Source organism: Chrysoperla carnea, chromosome 3, assembly GCF_905475395.1.
Source record: "Chrysoperla carnea chromosome 3, inChrCarn1.1, whole genome shotgun sequence".
NCBI classification, from domain to species: domain Eukaryota; kingdom Metazoa; phylum Arthropoda; class Insecta; order Neuroptera; family Chrysopidae; genus Chrysoperla; species Chrysoperla carnea.
The window spans coordinates 24541593-24559776 of NC_058339.1; the positions used below are offsets into that span (position 1 = coordinate 24541593).

The 18184-nt window shown below is 27.8% G+C and overlaps 1 protein-coding gene across 1 annotated transcript in view; it reads left to right on the top strand.

Annotated features, from left to right (window-relative positions):
* Window positions 1-3041: 3041 nt before the first annotated feature.
* The window catches only part of LOC123295173 (otoferlin), a 36806-nt gene continuing 21663 nt past the window's right edge, over window positions 3042-18184 (top strand). The window contains exons 1-4 of the mRNA XM_044876415.1: window positions 3042-3545; window positions 4702-4888; window positions 6489-6551; window positions 11290-11374. Of these exons, the coding sequence (XP_044732350.1) occupies window positions 3118-3545; window positions 4702-4888; window positions 6489-6551; window positions 11290-11374 (763 nt within the window). The 5' untranslated portion in view covers window positions 3042-3117. The remainder of the gene's footprint in view (window positions 3546-4701; window positions 4889-6488; window positions 6552-11289; window positions 11375-18184) is intronic.

Sequence of the window (18184 nt, forward strand, 5' to 3'; positions counted from 1 at the left end):
AACTTTTTTTTTCTTTTCGAAGTGTGCTATTTCGAAAACACTTTACATACTAATGGAACATTCGAAATAAAGATATTGACTGGGTTGTCATCCTTAATTTTGGTGAAAATTAAAATATTTTTGTTTAGACAAAAATTTATTCATAAAATACAGCACTTTTTTATCATTTTAGTGCCCCACTTTGTTATTAAATTAAGGTTACATCTGGTGTGAACAACCAACGACCTATATATAAAATTAACTATATTCATTCGGGATTATGTATCTCGTTTCATAATCTTTTTCGTTCAGTAGCTATGTATTTAGAATATTATAAGCAGGATACTTTTCTCAGTGCAAACTTCTCTCCACATACCAAAACATCGATGGCATATGAATAAAAGAGTAATTTTTTTGACAAATAATAAGATGGAGTAGTGAAGATGAATCTTTCTCGTTTAACCAAAAAACCAAAAAAAGGTGTATAAATCTGTCTGTCTGTTTGTGCCATCGTAGCGCCTACACAGATGAAATTTTATTTTTTTAAATATAATTTAATGGAGAGTGTTCTTAGCTATGTTTCAAGTGCGAATTTGAGCTTTCGTACTCGGAAATACTAAAAAATAGTATTCGGTGTAAAACGCGCTCTTAAAATGTCAGCTCCATTTGTATTTCCGTTTAAGATTCATTTAAATGACACTTTAGATTAATTAGGAGAATTTATACGACAAATAAACACTTGCACTGATAACTGAAACAAATTTTTATCGCTGAGTATCAAGTTTGAAGTATTTTATCCCTAATAAAATCTAAAATTTCGTTCAGTACTAAATGTTTCCATTTTTTTCCAAGTAAACACAATATGAATATCTAAGAACATCCTGCTTTGATATGCTCTAAATAAGGTTAATAGATTTTAACAGTATAGGTATAAGTATATCTCGAATATGTTAGTGCCATTGAATTGCAAATTAGCTAACGCCTCGTATAAGCCATTCAGTCATCGTTCTAGATAGAGCACACACATTCCGACATTGTGAATATTTAACCATTACTTTTACCCATTAAAGTTTTTTTTTTTTTAACTAACTATCTACTTCCTTCTAAAGTTAATGAAAAGTGAACATTTTAGTATACAAATGTGACAAAAGCTTATGCCATTACTCACAATTTTTTTTTTTAAAACTGGAACTATAATTATAGTTTTCAGTACATAGAATGGTATAATTTCGTAAATAACACTCTTACGGAACTTAGTGAGTAGCTTCATTTCAGTGTGACCTACAACCTTTACTTTCACGAAAACTTTGGAGATTTGAGCGTTTTCAATGTGAAAAATGAAAAACATGTCAATTGAACGACTAATAGAAAAAATATATGAACAACCATTTTTGAATGCAAGATGAATGAATATAAAAAGAGAGAATAATAGTGGCCTACTTAAATATTGGGCCGTTTGACGTGACCTCCACCCCCAACATGGAATTAGTCACATTTTTTTATAAAAACTTTTTGGAACCATATTTATATTCTACAGTATAGAAGGGGGTATAGTTTCGTAAATACCACTCTTATGAAACTTAGTTAGTAACTTCATTTCAGTGTAACCTACAACCTTTACTTTCACGAAAACTGGGAGCGTTTTCAATGTGATAAACATCTGTCTCATGTAGAACTATTTTTAAAATGTTAACTTTTTCAGTAATAATTCATTAACTCTCCAATAATGTTCGTCCAATCATTTTCGTCCTATACTATAAAGTTTTGTCTTATACAACGAAACAATTCAACAAGCTACTGATTCAAATCTATAATGAAAGTTATTCTTAACCTTCGTTCCTGTAAATCCGATTATTTCCAAAAATAAATATTGGTGACACATTATGTTTTTTATAGTTCGAACGATTTAAGTGCGAAATTCATTTATACTTAATCTCTATCTCATACATATTGCTAACCATATGTAGCGAAAGTCATTTATATCGTCGTACTCCCGGAGTTGACGACAATAAAATTTTAAGGCTGTGGTCTCCGTACAATATCGTAAAAATTTTGTATACTACTTTAACAGCAATAATATGTATGTATACACATGCTTAGCACAGATACATATTCAAATATACTACATATTAGTTTTAATTTTAACTGTACTGAACTGTACTGTATGTATTCTGTATGATAAATAATAATAATAAACATCTCTGATTCTGTATATAATGGACATCTCTCTTACACTACTTATACTCTAAATATACTTGTTTCTGTTATACAAAAAATTTAAATAACTTTGAGTTATTATATATCTAAAGAATGAACCGGTTAACAATTTTGGGTTTGTTTTTAAACTCAAAACAAATACAAGAAACAAATACAAGTTCAGTTTAATTGAATTTATCTCGAGTTAGAAACGGTCAATCGACTTTCGACAAATTTTTATGTTAAATGTATTATTATATTCTTAATTATTCTTAATTCTATCGACATGCCCATAGCTGGACAATAACCTTAAGCGCGAAATACCCATAGTAATCAAAATTTAAGAGTAAATCTGTTTCAGTTTTATTTTACTTTTAACTTTAAATATCTGTCTAGAAAGAAACTTAACGCCCGACTTAAAATTTTTAATACATTTCTGAAGGTTTATCTAAATAAAATTCCATTTAGCTTCGATTTTAAAACGAACTAGTAATGTAGTTTATATTAACGACATTATATTTTACTTAAACTATTTGGATAAAACATCGAACTGGTTTTATTCTGTAAAACGTACGACCTCAATAAACACAATATAAAATAAAAATACTTGCATAGCATGAGTAATGTTTCCTTAACGATTTTTACACTGACATGACAGCAACATTATGTTGTTATTGTATACATGTTTTACAAGCGAATAAAATAAAATAAATATCGATCAAAACATGGATATGAGGTTCAAAATATGATTTAAACTTTAAAGTAATGTTCACCGTCACGGGAAACTTGACGGTTACTTAAGTTTTTGTATTACAATTAATATTTTTTTTCTTTTAATTGCAGGCAACAGTAGAATTTGAAGTAATTTACTCCTCACCAGATGGATCAACAAGTGCATTTTCCGGTAGTCAAATTTACGACAGTATCGAAGATGATCAACAAATGCTCATTGATATCGAACAAAATATTGCAAATTTAGAAAAAAGTTTAATTCAGGGACGTCGTGGTAGTTGGAGTGATGCAATAGCAATGGCAAATACAATACGAAATAAAACTGAGACAAAACAACAACAACATCAGTCTAGAAGTTCATCAACAGATCGAAAACGAAGCTCTACATTACGAAGCGTAAGAAGTTTAATACGATTAGGTAAACAACGACCACCTCGTGATAGTAGCACAGAAGATGAGACACGTTCATTAATACGTGATGGAAATGGTGAAAGTGGTGGTGTAGGTGGTTACAATCGTTGTCCAACCGATGTCTCATCTGGTCCAATATCTAGAGCTGGTAGTCAAACATCACTATCATCGGATAACGAGAGTCAAATATCAATATCATTGATCGACAAAGCAAAGAAAACATCAAAGTAAGGACAACCTAATATATTCTTAAACATTTACTTTCAAATTCTTATCATTTTCTACAAACACATATATAACACTCGAATACTACTACTAAGCACTTAATACTACGCTCATTTTGGCTCTTCACCTGTCAATAACTGTCGACAAGTTGATATTTATTTATGATTTATACTTGAAACACGAAAAATAAGTTTTTTCGATAAAAATGTTTCAAGAAAAAAATTCTGGGTGTATAAGTGCACATCTTACCCAGGTATTAAACTTGACCAGGGTGTTCAGACTTGAAAAGCTCATGTTATCCCAAAGCTGGTAATAGAGAGATAAACACTATAAATTAGAAAGTTGTTAATCATTAAAAAAGTAGCATTTTCTTTTCGAAACATATTTACGAAAACCGTACAGTTTAGGTAAAAATGGACTGAAAATTTTAATTTCTTATAATTGTTTCTGTGGAATCTAGATACTCTTGAAAAAAAAAATTTAATAAAAGTGATTTGTTTTGAAGATATTTTAAAGAAAATACCAGAAATTTTTAGGTATATTTTATGCAGCGACCACTTTACATGTCTTCTTAATTTAAAGCTGTTTACAAGTACAATGACTGTACTACATATAAAGTAATACATAAGTAAACAAATATTTCTAAAAGAAATATATTTTATACTCAAATATTTACACTATTTTTCTTAATATCAAACAAATATTTTTATAGAATACGCCAAAGAAAATTTAGGGTTGGTAAATTACCTGTATTTGTGGAAATATTCTTTGTTGTTTATAATCCTAAGTTTTTCGACACACGAAAGTTGAAACTTTTCACTTCAGGCTATATAAATAATTAATTGAATAAATCAATAATAAGTATCATAAGAAGGTCATTTGAGCGCATTTGTTAATGTATCTTTTCGAAGATGATGAAAATAACTTCGCAATGTGTAGCTTAAAGGCTGAACACGCAAACAAGTGATGGGTTTGGATTTTCGAAATCCTTATAATAACTCCCCAATCCCAGGAAGTTAAAAAACATTGACTCAAGTGTTTTAAGTGAGCCAAAACCATTTCAACATTCAATTTATTTCGCATTTTCATGTTTTATTTATTTTATGGGCTTAAACAAAGAAAACAGTGATTTAAATCAGTTTCTTGTTTTCATTTAAGATTACGGCAAGAAGTAAATAAAATGCAGGCTGCATTGAAATCACAAGATTTCCAAATATGTATTACAATAATTGAGGCTCGACAACTAGCTGGATTAAATATGGATCCAGTTGTTTGCATTCAAGTTGGAGATCAGAAAAGATATACCAGTGTAAAGGAAAGCACAAATTGCCCTTATTATAACGAGGTGAGTGTTAATTATTATATTAACGTTAAAATAGTTTAAAAGTAACATTTTTCAAAGTTGTTGTTTATAAAATAATAAACAACGTTTTTTGGAAACATTTTTTGGTCAACTTTACCATTGGTGGACATCAAATTCTAAAATCTAGAGGTAACTGTTTTTCCAATCAATTGCTACGAAATCAAATTAAAACTTGATTGTTTTGATCTCTTATTATTATCAAAAATAAAATGAAACTCTTTATATAGACAGATTTTTACCCCACTTCCACCGAGTTTATTATGCCCAGGAAAAAATTTTTCCAACAAAAGTTACTCGTTATTTTATAAATAATTACTTTCTAATTTAAGGTATTTCCAGCATGGTATTTGCAGTTCTTATGCTAAAACTATGGTAAAATCCACTTTTCGACAGAATTTACTATAAAATCTCAAAGTTTCAGAAATTTTGCCCGTTTAAAACACGAGTAATTAATGCCTAAGTTCCCAATTGCTCCTAAGTTAGTTCCTAAGTGACAATTTTCGTCAAAATTAATTGCAATCATAAAAAATTGCAATAAGTTTTATATGCTTTGACCCTCGAAATCGCAAACTTTGCAACTGATTATCTCGCGATCTAAACAACCAAAAATTCTGAGACTTCCGGATCTAACAGCTAACATAATTATATAAGTCTGTGAAAGGAAAATAGGCCAAGCCTGTCGACGATGTGTTTTTATGCTGGAAATACCGAAAACATTTACCTTATCTCTTACCGTTTACGAACTTGACTTGAATATTCAAAGATCCTGAAAGTCAAAGTTCAATAATTTCAACTTTTATTTGGCTCATTTTCTCCCATAGCCTTTTGTTGTAGAAAATTCCAACTGGATTGTTTAAAATAGAATACGCGAATTAAAATATCGAAAATTTCGAACAAAGGATTTAATTATACAATACATAGTTAAATAATAATAATTAAAATATAATACAAAATTGTTCATATTGGTAAAATAAATTACACGGTTCACTATGTTTTGACACCTTCAAATAAATAATCATATTTACAATTATCGATCTGAATTCGATACGACAGAGATGATAGAATTTATTTTTCATAAAAGTTGTTTATAAAACAATATGATACTCTTAGTCATTTGTAGTTATGGATTCCATTTATGAATGCCAATATTGCTATACCACCATAATAAAATAAATAATTAAAAAATAAAAACCCGACTGCGTTAAATATAATCTGAAAAGAAAGAAACAAGTCCAGTAGTTTATTGGGAAGATTTAAGTCCTTCTAGATTATAATGGGTCTGTTAAAGTCGCTAATGTAAACTACTGTATTTGTTTCTTTTCAGATTTTATAAGGTTTAAGAAAAAAATTTCAAATACTTTTATTGTTTTATGGTGGCAAAGAAGTAATTTTCAAGGTGCCAGAAATAATATGCGGACACGATATTGATCCTAATAAAGCTCCAAATTTTGTGTCAAAAAATTTAATCTAGTCCTTTGCCATTTATTTGCGACTGGCACATGTGTTATTAGTTAGACAGAATGGCTTTAACCTCTATTTTGTCTAACCTACTTATCAATTTTTATTCTGTCCTATTTTTCAGTATTTTGTATTCGATTTCCACATGCCACCATTAATGCTTTTTGATAAGATCATCACTTTATCGGTAAGTTTAAAATAATCGATTTTTTTCCGTAATAATATGATAATGTTTCCTTTTTAAATTAATGATATTTATTCTATTTTAAATTATTAATTTTATTTTTATGAAATTAGAATAACTGCTATTATTTATATATTTATACAGTAAACACTCTGTATATCGAACATAAAAAAAAATTTAACAACAGAAATTACCACTCATCATACTATAAACTGAAATTGTTCTATATAAATGGAAATACATTTTGAATATATTAAATAAACAGTAGTGTCCTATTAAAATTGCCTATTTACATAACAATCATATTCATATAAAAATGGGTTACGCTACAGCAGATAGGTCATTTAGCTTATAAAATTGGATTAACGCTATTTTCTACAAAATAGATTTAGTTTATCGTACTTTTAAATAACATGGAACTATAAAAACTAATAAATAGGGTATGTATAGTACCTACAAAAAGTAATTACTAATTTTGGGTCATTTTTTTTTAGGCTGTGATGTCAATAATTTGATAGCTATCACTTACGTACTTAATTCCAGGATTTAACTCAAAATTCTTGAAATCTATTAGAGCTAAGGTAATTTTGTTCAAAAATTTGAAGAGTATGACCCCAATTAAATAGGATTACATACTTAGTTTATCAAAATTGGATAAAATATGGATGTGGAATTTTTTTTGACATCCACTAATTTTGGGTCTTTCTTTTCAGCTGTGATGTCAATTTTTCCCTAGCTATCACTTCTGTGCTTAATTCCGGGACCAGGATTCCACATTTTTGAAACCGATTAAAGCTAGGTTAATTTTGATGACAAATTTGAAAAGAATGACTCAAAATTAGTAGGATTACATATTTGGTTTATCAAAACCAAGTTTGGATAAAATTTGGATGTGATAGAGGAAAAATAAATTTTTTGGATTCTGATGACGTCATAAAGTTAAAAATTTTGATTTTTTTGAAAACACAGGCAAATTTTATCCGATTTTATTGAAATTTTTTTTGAAATCCACTAATTTTGGGTCATTCTTTTCAACTGTGATGTCAATTTTTCCATAGCTATAACTTATGTGGTTAATTCCGGGACCAGGACTCCACATTTTTTAAACCTATTAGAGTTAGGTTAATTTTGATGACGAATTTGAAAAGTATGATCCAAATTTAATAGGATTACATACTTGGTTTATCAAAATTGGATAAAATTTGGATGTGATAGAGCAAAAATATAATTTTTTGGATTCTGATGACGTCATAAAGTTGAAAATTTTGATTTTTTTGAAAACACAGGCAAATTTTATCCGATTTTATTGGAATTTTTTTTGAAATCCACTAATTTTGCTTCATTCTTTTCAACTGTGATGTCAATTTTTCCTAGCTATCACTGATGTGCTTAATTCCGGTACCAGGACTCCACATTCTTGAAAACTATTAGAGCTAGGTTAATTTTGATCACAAATTGATTTACTAAAATTGAAAATATGGTATTTTTTGATACCTTTTAATGAACAACGAATATATTAATAATAATTACAATTTTAATCCAATTTTGTTTGTACTACTCTGTATTATTTACTTTATTTATTATCAACAAAATTTCGATTTTCGAAGTTAATCAGTTCCTTATGCAAAATACCCCAATTTCATTTAGGAGAGTAATGAGTTCCTTGTTTCGCTCGGAAACGTAGAGAGAAATCAATACTTTAATTAGATACTCTATCAAATGAATATATTTACTCTTGATCTTTTAAGCAAAATAACCTATCAAGCGTACCTAATTAGGCAGCAAATTTTAAAATTAAAAGTGGTTAGATTAAATAATTATTGTAAAAATAATAATTAAAAATATGCAAAAATATAACTTGTAGTAAAGACATATTTTTTTAGGTTTTACATTCTAGAAAAATTCTACGTACAGGAACAGTTGTTGGGTCATTCAAGATCGACCTGAAGACTATTTATGATACACCCGGTACACACATATTAAAAATCAATAATATTTAATGTTTTTTTTAAACTAAAACTATACCCTTTTCTCAATATACAAAGTTTTTTTTTTTCATTTTTCACCATGCTATAAATACTGTGTGTGTAACAGAACATTAGGCATTATATTTTAATAGCGAAATAATTAAAACTCGTTAATTATTGTTTTTCAAGGTTAATTTGGTTGAATTCATGCAATTCATTCATCTAAACATTTATTATTTATAATTTGTTGGTTGTATAACAAACTCTTTTATATAAAATAATATGCCATACAAACCATTTATTCGCCAACTGTAAGGATATTACATCATTTTAACAAAGAATAAAATAATTGCTAGTAAAGTGTGACATATATTTACATCTCCGTACTGTAGTGGGTTGGGATTAAAGCTCATATTAACAAAGCTTAACACATGTTAATTTTTGTTCATGTATTCAGTAGAAAGAGTATATTTCTTCAAAATACTGCTTCAGTGCTCTCTGTATTAGTGTTCTAAAATACTCTATACTAACTGTTTTCGCAGTTATAAGGATATTTGAAAACAAATATTATACCTTGAATTATTTATTTACTTCCCGTCTAGATGTGCAATAAGAAATGGTTTTGCGAAATTTATCATCCTATCAAGACGTTTCTAAAATACTTTTTATTTTCGGAATGTAATTTTCAATACTTAAGAAGGTGAATTTCGACAAAAAGAATCTTCAGGTTACAAGTCACCTAATCGGACGTGTTAACGCGTCAAGTGCTTAGATACTCTGAAGTTGAAACCCAATCTCTTTCATGATGATAAGGGGTATGGGATAGGCAGGGTCATGGCCTTTTTCTAGCATTTTCTATAACTTTACAATCAAAAACCCTTACATGTTTACCTACAATTGGCTGAATTTTTTTTGATAGTGGAGAGAAGTATTTTTAGAGGCCTGTTATTATACATGCTTTCCATCAAATATCTGTAAAGCCAGGAGTCGTTAAAATGTTGTGTTCGTAGAGGCAAATTGGAAACACTTTTTGCTTTTTGTAGTGCATGTTTAGTACCAAGTAGGTTTCTCAAACTTTTTTTTTCGAAAATTTATAATTACATGAAAAAAACATTCGATGATGTATCTATTGATTTAATGGTTTTACGAAAATTGTAATGCAGCCTGACAGTTGGCTCTGATCCAATTTAATAAATTTAATTTTATATAAAAAAGTAGACAAAAAGAGTGATAATTTCAACGAATTCAATCAAATAAATCAGTTTTTAGTCTTTTATTTTTTAGCCCGATATAATTTTTAATATAGTCTATTATTATTTAGCCTAATTTCCAAAAACACACCCAGTATTAATAAACTTTTTTGCAAATATGTGGATGCAGCACATTTATATCAACTTATTATAAATTTATAAATTTTTCAAAAACAACTTCACTTAATTATATTTTTTTTTCAATGCTATAAACAACAAAACAAACAAACAAATACGAAGCCATATTAGATTATAATAATATTTATTTATATAAAATTATTATTAGAAAAGCGTGATCAAATAAGACTTATACATTTTTAAATTGGAATAAAAACAAGACGGTATTTGAAATCAATATGATTATTCAGTTTTTTATTTTAGACATTAGATAATGAAATTTTTATTTAAAAATGATTTCATGTTGAAATATACCTTCTTGGATCTTCATACAACAAAGCTATTTTCATTTTTAAATATATATGATTCTAATATAATTCCATACTAGTCCATACGCGGGATAATCCATACGCGGAATTTTACAAAAACTGGACAAACAAAAGTTATTAACAATTCAATTGTTTAAATCGCTATAATTCGAAAACTATAATTTTAGCGATAAAAGCTGTAACAAAACTTGAACCAAATCAAAATTTCTTTAAAAATGACTTATGAAATTTTGCTCTATTTCTAATAATTATGGAGATAATTACCGGTAATTAGCGTCAGGCCATATTTGAGGAGCGTCACGTGGCAAGTTGAAGTTCTCTGTCTCTTGGCTGAAAAAAAATAAAAAGAAATAGAAATGAAAAAATGGAATTTTTGATGTTGTAGAACTTTTGTCGCCACAATCGATAGTTACTTTCTGGCACTACATATCGTTAAATCGACGAACATATTCATTAGCAGCAATTTAAAAATCTTCAGAAAACACTAATTCTACTCATCTCGACTTACTTTCTACAAATCCACTATCCCACGAAAGGGATATACCACAAACACCAAAACACCAAACTGGAAATTTTTGGATTTATTAACAGATTCACGAACACGTTAGTTTATCGGAGAGAGGAAAGGAAGCTTAGTGCAGGGGTTTTTAACTTCAAACACGGAAATTTCTGTAATCAAAGTCCCATCGTTTAATGAAAAAATCAATGCCATTTTTGGTTAACTCATTTTTGGTTAAATGGTGTCGTGATTAAGCAAAATTTCCGCTTTGGAGTTAAGAAAACTGTTATGAATCATGTTATATTCACAAAATTAACAGTTTGGAAGTTTAAATGGATTATATTTTTTGCAAAAGAAAATCGCGTACATTTACATGAAATCATTTTTATATAAAAAATACCATGATACTATAATCAAAATTAAAAAGAAATCTTATTGATTGATATCTCACTTTTAGTTCAAATAAAAAAATGTCTAAGCGTAATTTGATCAGCCAATACTTGTGATCTATTTCTATTTTGATTTGGTTTTTTCTTTCTGTTTTGTTTTTGGAATTGTACGTCACACATACGAATATAGGTCATGCAGTCGCGGACCTTTCTCAGAGCAAACAAATTACTTGGAAGTTTTAAATTAGATGTGGCTACTGTTTGGTCGCAACCAGGTATGATTCACTCACTCCACTAACACGTTCATTCCCAATTCGATTTTTAAAATAATACTAACAACGTTGCATATATATACCCACTTCATACCCAATTTAGCATAGATTGCCTTTTACATACAAATTTTCATAGAATTCTATTTTCTTATTAAATGTGATTATTATTTTATTCAAAAAATTTACTGGCTCCACCTGTGCGAAATTCCGCAGTGCAGTACTGGTGACTAAAAACAGGCTAGCGAAATTAAATATAAGTGATTGTTTTACTTTCATTTTATTTATAGGCAATTTTATTACAGATATGATATACAAATTACAGAATGAATTAAATTAAATCTTAATATTATTTCTCTAGCCTATTTTTTCCTAAGCGGTACATTTTTAGATCGTGATACTATTTTTCAGCACGATAAGCTAATCTTAATTATTCTTTAGTGAAACGTGCCATTCGTCACTAATTTGGTGATAAAATAGTAAATGCATGAGAAGTAATAAAAACTGGGTTCAGCAGTTTGTAAAATCTACAAGAGATTCGTAAGAAATGTGGCTATTTCGATCTCCAATTTTCCTCAGTTAAGTTAGGATATTATTTTACTGTATATTTCTAAAAAAACAGTTAACTAATGAGAATTTTTTGTAATGACCCACGTTATTTTGCATTTTGTAGCTTTTCCTACGCGCAAACTCAAACTATTACTACATTTCGATCTTGTAAAACCCTAATCAACAATTTTACTTTTAGTAAAAATGGATTATTACACAAACCCTTGAAGTTATTGTATAAAAATTCAAAATGGTAAAATTTGATTCAATTTTATTGCTGAAATATATTAGTTATTTTTGTCGTATCTGCAATATATGGAGAGAAAAATTTACCCCGAAAATTCTATATCTATCATTGTGGACTATTCTTCTAAACTAACTTCACTAAACAAATTCGTAAATGTTGATTTTCTGTTCATATATCAGGTTATCTGTTTTTAAAACACGGACAACACTTTTTTTTAATTAAAAATGATGTTCAAAAATATAGAATGGGTAAAAATATTTAAACAAATATTTGAAATAATTTTTTTTTTTTTTTTTCATTTTAAAATTATAAATAAACAAGCGTATATATTTTGGTGGGTAAATAATAAAATAATAATCACATGATTAATAATGAATTTGTAAATGTATATGTATTCATTTAATGTACATAAAATAGTATCAAATATTATTATTTAATAAATTCAATTTCTAATAAAAGATGATCAAATAAGAGCTATACACTTTTAAATTGAAATTGAAAACAAAACGGTATAGGATATCAATCAACATGACTTTTTTTTATTTTAAGCATTTGATCGGGGTGTTTTTATTTGAACACGATTTAAACATACTTAAATAAACGTTTCAACATGAATAGAAATGTGATTCATAAAAATATATAATTACCCTAAAGAGGAGTGGGTTTTTTCATTTTCCAAAACGGCAATTTTTATGAGTTCATCAGGTTCATTTTTTATTAAATAGGTTTGTGAATATAAGCAAAGCTTCCGCTCTCAAGAATGCTTCTCATTAATCATGATTCACAAAAAACAGTTTATGCTGGAACGATCATTATCTCCATAGATAAATAATGTATTTAATCCACTTTTCAGATTCTGTTTATTCAGTTTTTTATTACCAATAAAAAACGGCTCAACTAATTTTGCTGAAAACTCTTTCAGTTCTTGAATACGCGATTACGCGTCGAATAAGCCCAGTCACGTGTTAATGTCATACTGGTTCGCGAGATAATCGAGGCGAAAGAATCCTAACGAACATACGCACATGCGTACAAACGTGTACACACACACAGACATCACATTGAAATGGTTTGATTCGGATATTGAAACCGCGAAAATATGTTAAACTGGAGATTTTCAAAATAGGCCCCATTACTATATATTGATATCTCATACCGTTTTGTTTTTATTACAAATTAAAAATGTATAACCCCAATTTAACCACCCTATAAGTACAAATTATTATAACAATAACATAACAGGTATGTTCTATGAAAATTGTGTGTATATAATAAATTTCATATTACAATATATTAACATCATAATTAATTTATTAAAGTTAAAATAATACATATTTAATAAATGACGTCTTTAACCCTTTGACGGTAATCAAATTAATTTTTGATATAATTAACATTAATTTATTCGCTCTACCTGTTAAAAAATGTGATGAAATAATTATTGGTTGAAATGCAGTTGTGCTAAAAATGTATTATGATCATACTATTCTGATAATATCACTAATTATGATCATATTACTGATATTTAACACTGTCTATATAGGGTATTTAAACAATTAACTCAGTCAATTGTTAATTTTAACTTGTTTATAGCCAATAATAAATTATGGATTCGATTTTCATCTCTTGGTCATTTTTTGTACTTTAAACTTTTTATTCTACAAAAGTGAGTCACTGTGAATCGTTTATCGCAAAAACTGGATCAATTTCTTATTCGTTACGTACAGAACAGAGCTAGGCATCAAAAGTTACAGATTCAACAACTGTATACATTAGGTATTATTTTTTTTTATTTAACAATAACAATAAATAACAATAACTTCAATCTGTAATTAACAGCGATCGAGTAGCTCAGTCACTTGACACTCCCCCTTAAGTTCTGATAAATTCTTGTAAAACTTATCTAAACTTTCTCAGCCATTTTTTCCCTTCATAGAAAGTTTATTACTGAGTTTTAAATGATACAAGGATCAAAATTTTAATAAAGTAAATTTTTAAATAAAGAATGATGGTAAAATCCGAGTAAAAATTGTTCAAAAGTATCAGCAGAATCGAAGCCAAATTAGATATTTTAACACAAATAACACTTTTAATTTGATATCTCATCGTCAAAGGGTTAATAACAGGCCGTAGGTTGTTTAAAGAAATAAGCTTCAAGGAATTATCTGTGTTTGTAACATTAAGAATTTTTCAAATAAGGAGTAAACAAGAATCATTTTCTTCCCAAATTTAATATAATTTTATTATATTAATAATGAAATTTGCCGCAAATCTTTAATAAAGTTTGGTATCCGTGTAAATTCGGTGTGCATTCCCAATTATTATCACCCCGAACTTTAAAATTTCTATAAATAAAGAGATTTGATACATGGTCAACATGTCTATCTAAATCGCTTAGTCTTAAATGGGCTAATGGTTTTGGGCTTTTTAAAAAGAAAATATTGATTGTTGGTCCGGGATTATGGAAAAAATGCATTTCTCAAAATTATTAGTTCCCCGTTTAAGAGCAATTTCTTCATGATTTGAATGATATTCTGCACCTCAGAGAACAACAACAGTCTTTTTAGTTCCCCAAACAGTTTTTGTTAATCATGATCAATCCGTATCTCTAAGTTATGTTCGAAATATAAGGTTGTATGATCCTATAGCCAGTAATAATGTGTGCAATTGATTCCAGACACTCTGTACATAATATTGAAGAGGATTTTTGTAAGCGTAGTTAGAATCCATTCATAAAAAGACCTAAAATACCTTTCAAGAACTAAAAGCACAAAATTATGGTATAAAGAATATAATAATACTAACCCTGCGAACAATAAGAAACAATTGAGAAAAAGTATGTTATTAGGGAAACCAAAAAATTATTACAAACACCTACGGCCTTAAAAACAACTTACCTAAAATAATACTACATAAAAACATATGTAAATACATAAATGCCATAAATAGCTTCCAGTTATAAAATACTATAATAATACCAACCCTTCTTAAACTAAGAGCTTTTGTTACTTAATAAAATTTACAAAATAGTTGTCATGTAAATAATATAGAATAGTAAAAACAGAAATGTTTTGTTATTTAGAACCATAGACGTATTAAATGTATATATTAGATGGCGACACTTCAAAAATTCCAAGTCATCATTTGTTTACAATAAAAGAAAGCTCTTTTTTCTCAAGTAACTAAAATTATTTGTCAATGTTTGTAGAAATTAACATAAACCCAAAATTTACCCCCAATAAATGTGATGTCCCTATCTAATATATAAAATTTGACTGTACATTTTGTTAGTTTATGTTGAAAGCAATGATTTAAAAAGTTACATTTCGAAAGAAAAGAAAATTATAAAAAATAATTTTATTAATATTTTGTTTATTTGAAAAATTCTTCTTTTTTATGTTTGTTATTTATTTTAATTAATTTTTATTTCTTTTTTTTTTACGTCTAACATACTTTTTCTTTAATTTTAATTTTTTATCTTAAAAATAAATAATAAATATTATTGTTAACTTTTTTTCTTATTATTCAATTGGCTGGCTTTGTTTAAAAAAAATTTCAGTTTTTCAAATTCATTTTTATATTTGTAATTTAAATATCGCACCAAAATTAATTATACAGAATAAATAAACACACACAAAAAGCTTTTTATATATTTCATAAAAATTTAATTTGAAACTTTTTAAATTAATTATACCTATATCTAATAAGAGTGTCACATTTTTTCATGTATTGCGGAATTTATTTATTATAATTTATTATTTCTAATAAATCATAAAAATTGTTAAAAGACAGAACAAGGCTCTTAGGCCGCAGCTTCAGTAGCAGTACATTTTTTTTTTTAATATTGTTTACAAGCAAGCTATTCCTGGGGTATTTTTATCGAGGCCAATCGAAATCAATTCCAATTCGAATCAATTAAATTGTACTATTAGGCTCGAAAACACACTTTAAAGTTTAAAAAGTTTGCCTCGATAAAACAATTCAAGTATAGTTAGTAATTATATAATTGCTTACTAATATAATTTTATGAGTTATTCTCAAAAAATGATTTTCTGTTGTATTTTCTCTATAATTTATAAGTATAAAAGACATGAAAATGTTGGCACTCTTATAATTTTTTCAATATTGTTCTAACATCATAAAATTCCGCTATAAAGGGCTTACGTTACGAGCGATGTAAATGGTTTATACAAATAAAGTATACCTAAGCAAACATTTTTACTGCATTTTAAAGATAATTTGAACCATAAAAACATTTTTTATGACTACATAAAAAAAGCAAATATTTATTGTTCAGTTACACCTTGATTTATCAACACAACATTCTTTTTGCACTTTGAAATTTGCTTATTATTCGTTTGTGTTTAACTTAAACTTGAGGCAAGATTTATTTTTTACTCAAAATTTTAAGTTTAGCAGTGAAAAAGAATATCTCCATTGCAAAATGATGAACGCGTAAGACTATAAGCAGTTATACTTTGATGACTGTAAATTAGTCTGCCTTTAAGATTCTGCAAATGTTCCGATTTAAAAAAAATTACCCCTGAAAATGTGGGCTCTAGTCGTCAACATATCATATATACAGGGTCCGTCACCATATGTGGTACATTGAGTATTTTAAGGCGGTATCAATTTAATTTAATTTAGTATTTCATTGGATATATATATATATATAGATAGATATGGACACACACACAATATTTTTTATTTTTAAGTAGTGGGAGATTTTGGTACATAACAAAAAATAAAAACTATTATTTTTTGTTATGTACCAAAATCTCCCACTACTTAAAAATAAAAAATATTGTGTGTGTGTCCATATCTATCTATATATATATATATATATATATATATATATATATATATATATATATATATATCCAATGAAATATTAAATTAAATTAAATTGATACCGCCTTAAAATACTCAATGTACCACATATGGTGACGGACCCTGTATACATGTGAAGATGACGAAGCAAATGAATTTAAAATCATCAAAACTACCAACATGCAACGACGAATATCTGGAGTAAAGAATTACTCGATACATACCTCGTTTCCCATGTTTTTTGAATCGAGTTTCGATCGATGCAGATTCATCTGAATAATTTACTTTCAGCAATCTACATCTTAACGTATTTTTTATCGGTTAAGGGTTGTCCTTTAGCCTTAAAAAATATCAAAAAGTGTCAAGGAGTCTGCCAGCGTTTAGGGTAAATCGATATTTAAAATTAAAAAAAATCGGCTTGCCTCACGAAAATATGAACAAAATAAATATATTTTTATCCGTAACGTAGACTCTTTTATAGTCAAATGTGGTTTCAAATAATAAAAAAAGGGCGATTTTAACAGAAAAAATGAGATGACAGAATACAGTCTGCACTTTGGAATAGTCAATATAGAGATAGTTCAAAATGTGGAAAATAAAATTGTAAGTGTTCGTAGACATTATGTAACGCAAAGGGCTAAGAAATAACTAATGAAGCGTAGTAGAAATTTACTAGATAAATATAGCGACAAATTTTTTTTAGAAACCTATGGTATAAAAGCTAGCAACGTCACGAAAAAGTTGATTTCAAGGTGACTGAATTATTAAAGGTATTTTTTTTTAAATAAAATTAGGTAGTGAGGAAGACCGCCTGACACCCAAAAACGTTTGCGTTTACTCACTAGTGTGCATTCCCGAAAATAGATACGACAATAACTGGTATTAAAATCATTTTAAATCAATTTATCATTTTTTGTGAGCTTTTAGCAATATCCCTATTTTGAGTATTCTAAAAGTCAATCTGTATTCTGCGATTCCATTTTTTCTTTTAAAATCGTCTGATCTTAAAACTTTATATTGCTTTTTTTACTCTGTTTATTCTGTACATAATCATTAAATGTCACATGGCTCTTTCTTTGCATGATTTTCAATGTTTTCACAAAAAAAATGTATTACATTAATATTCAAAACACATATTTCAACTATGTATAAACACGACAGTTTTCAATTTTAAAAAATTGGATATATTT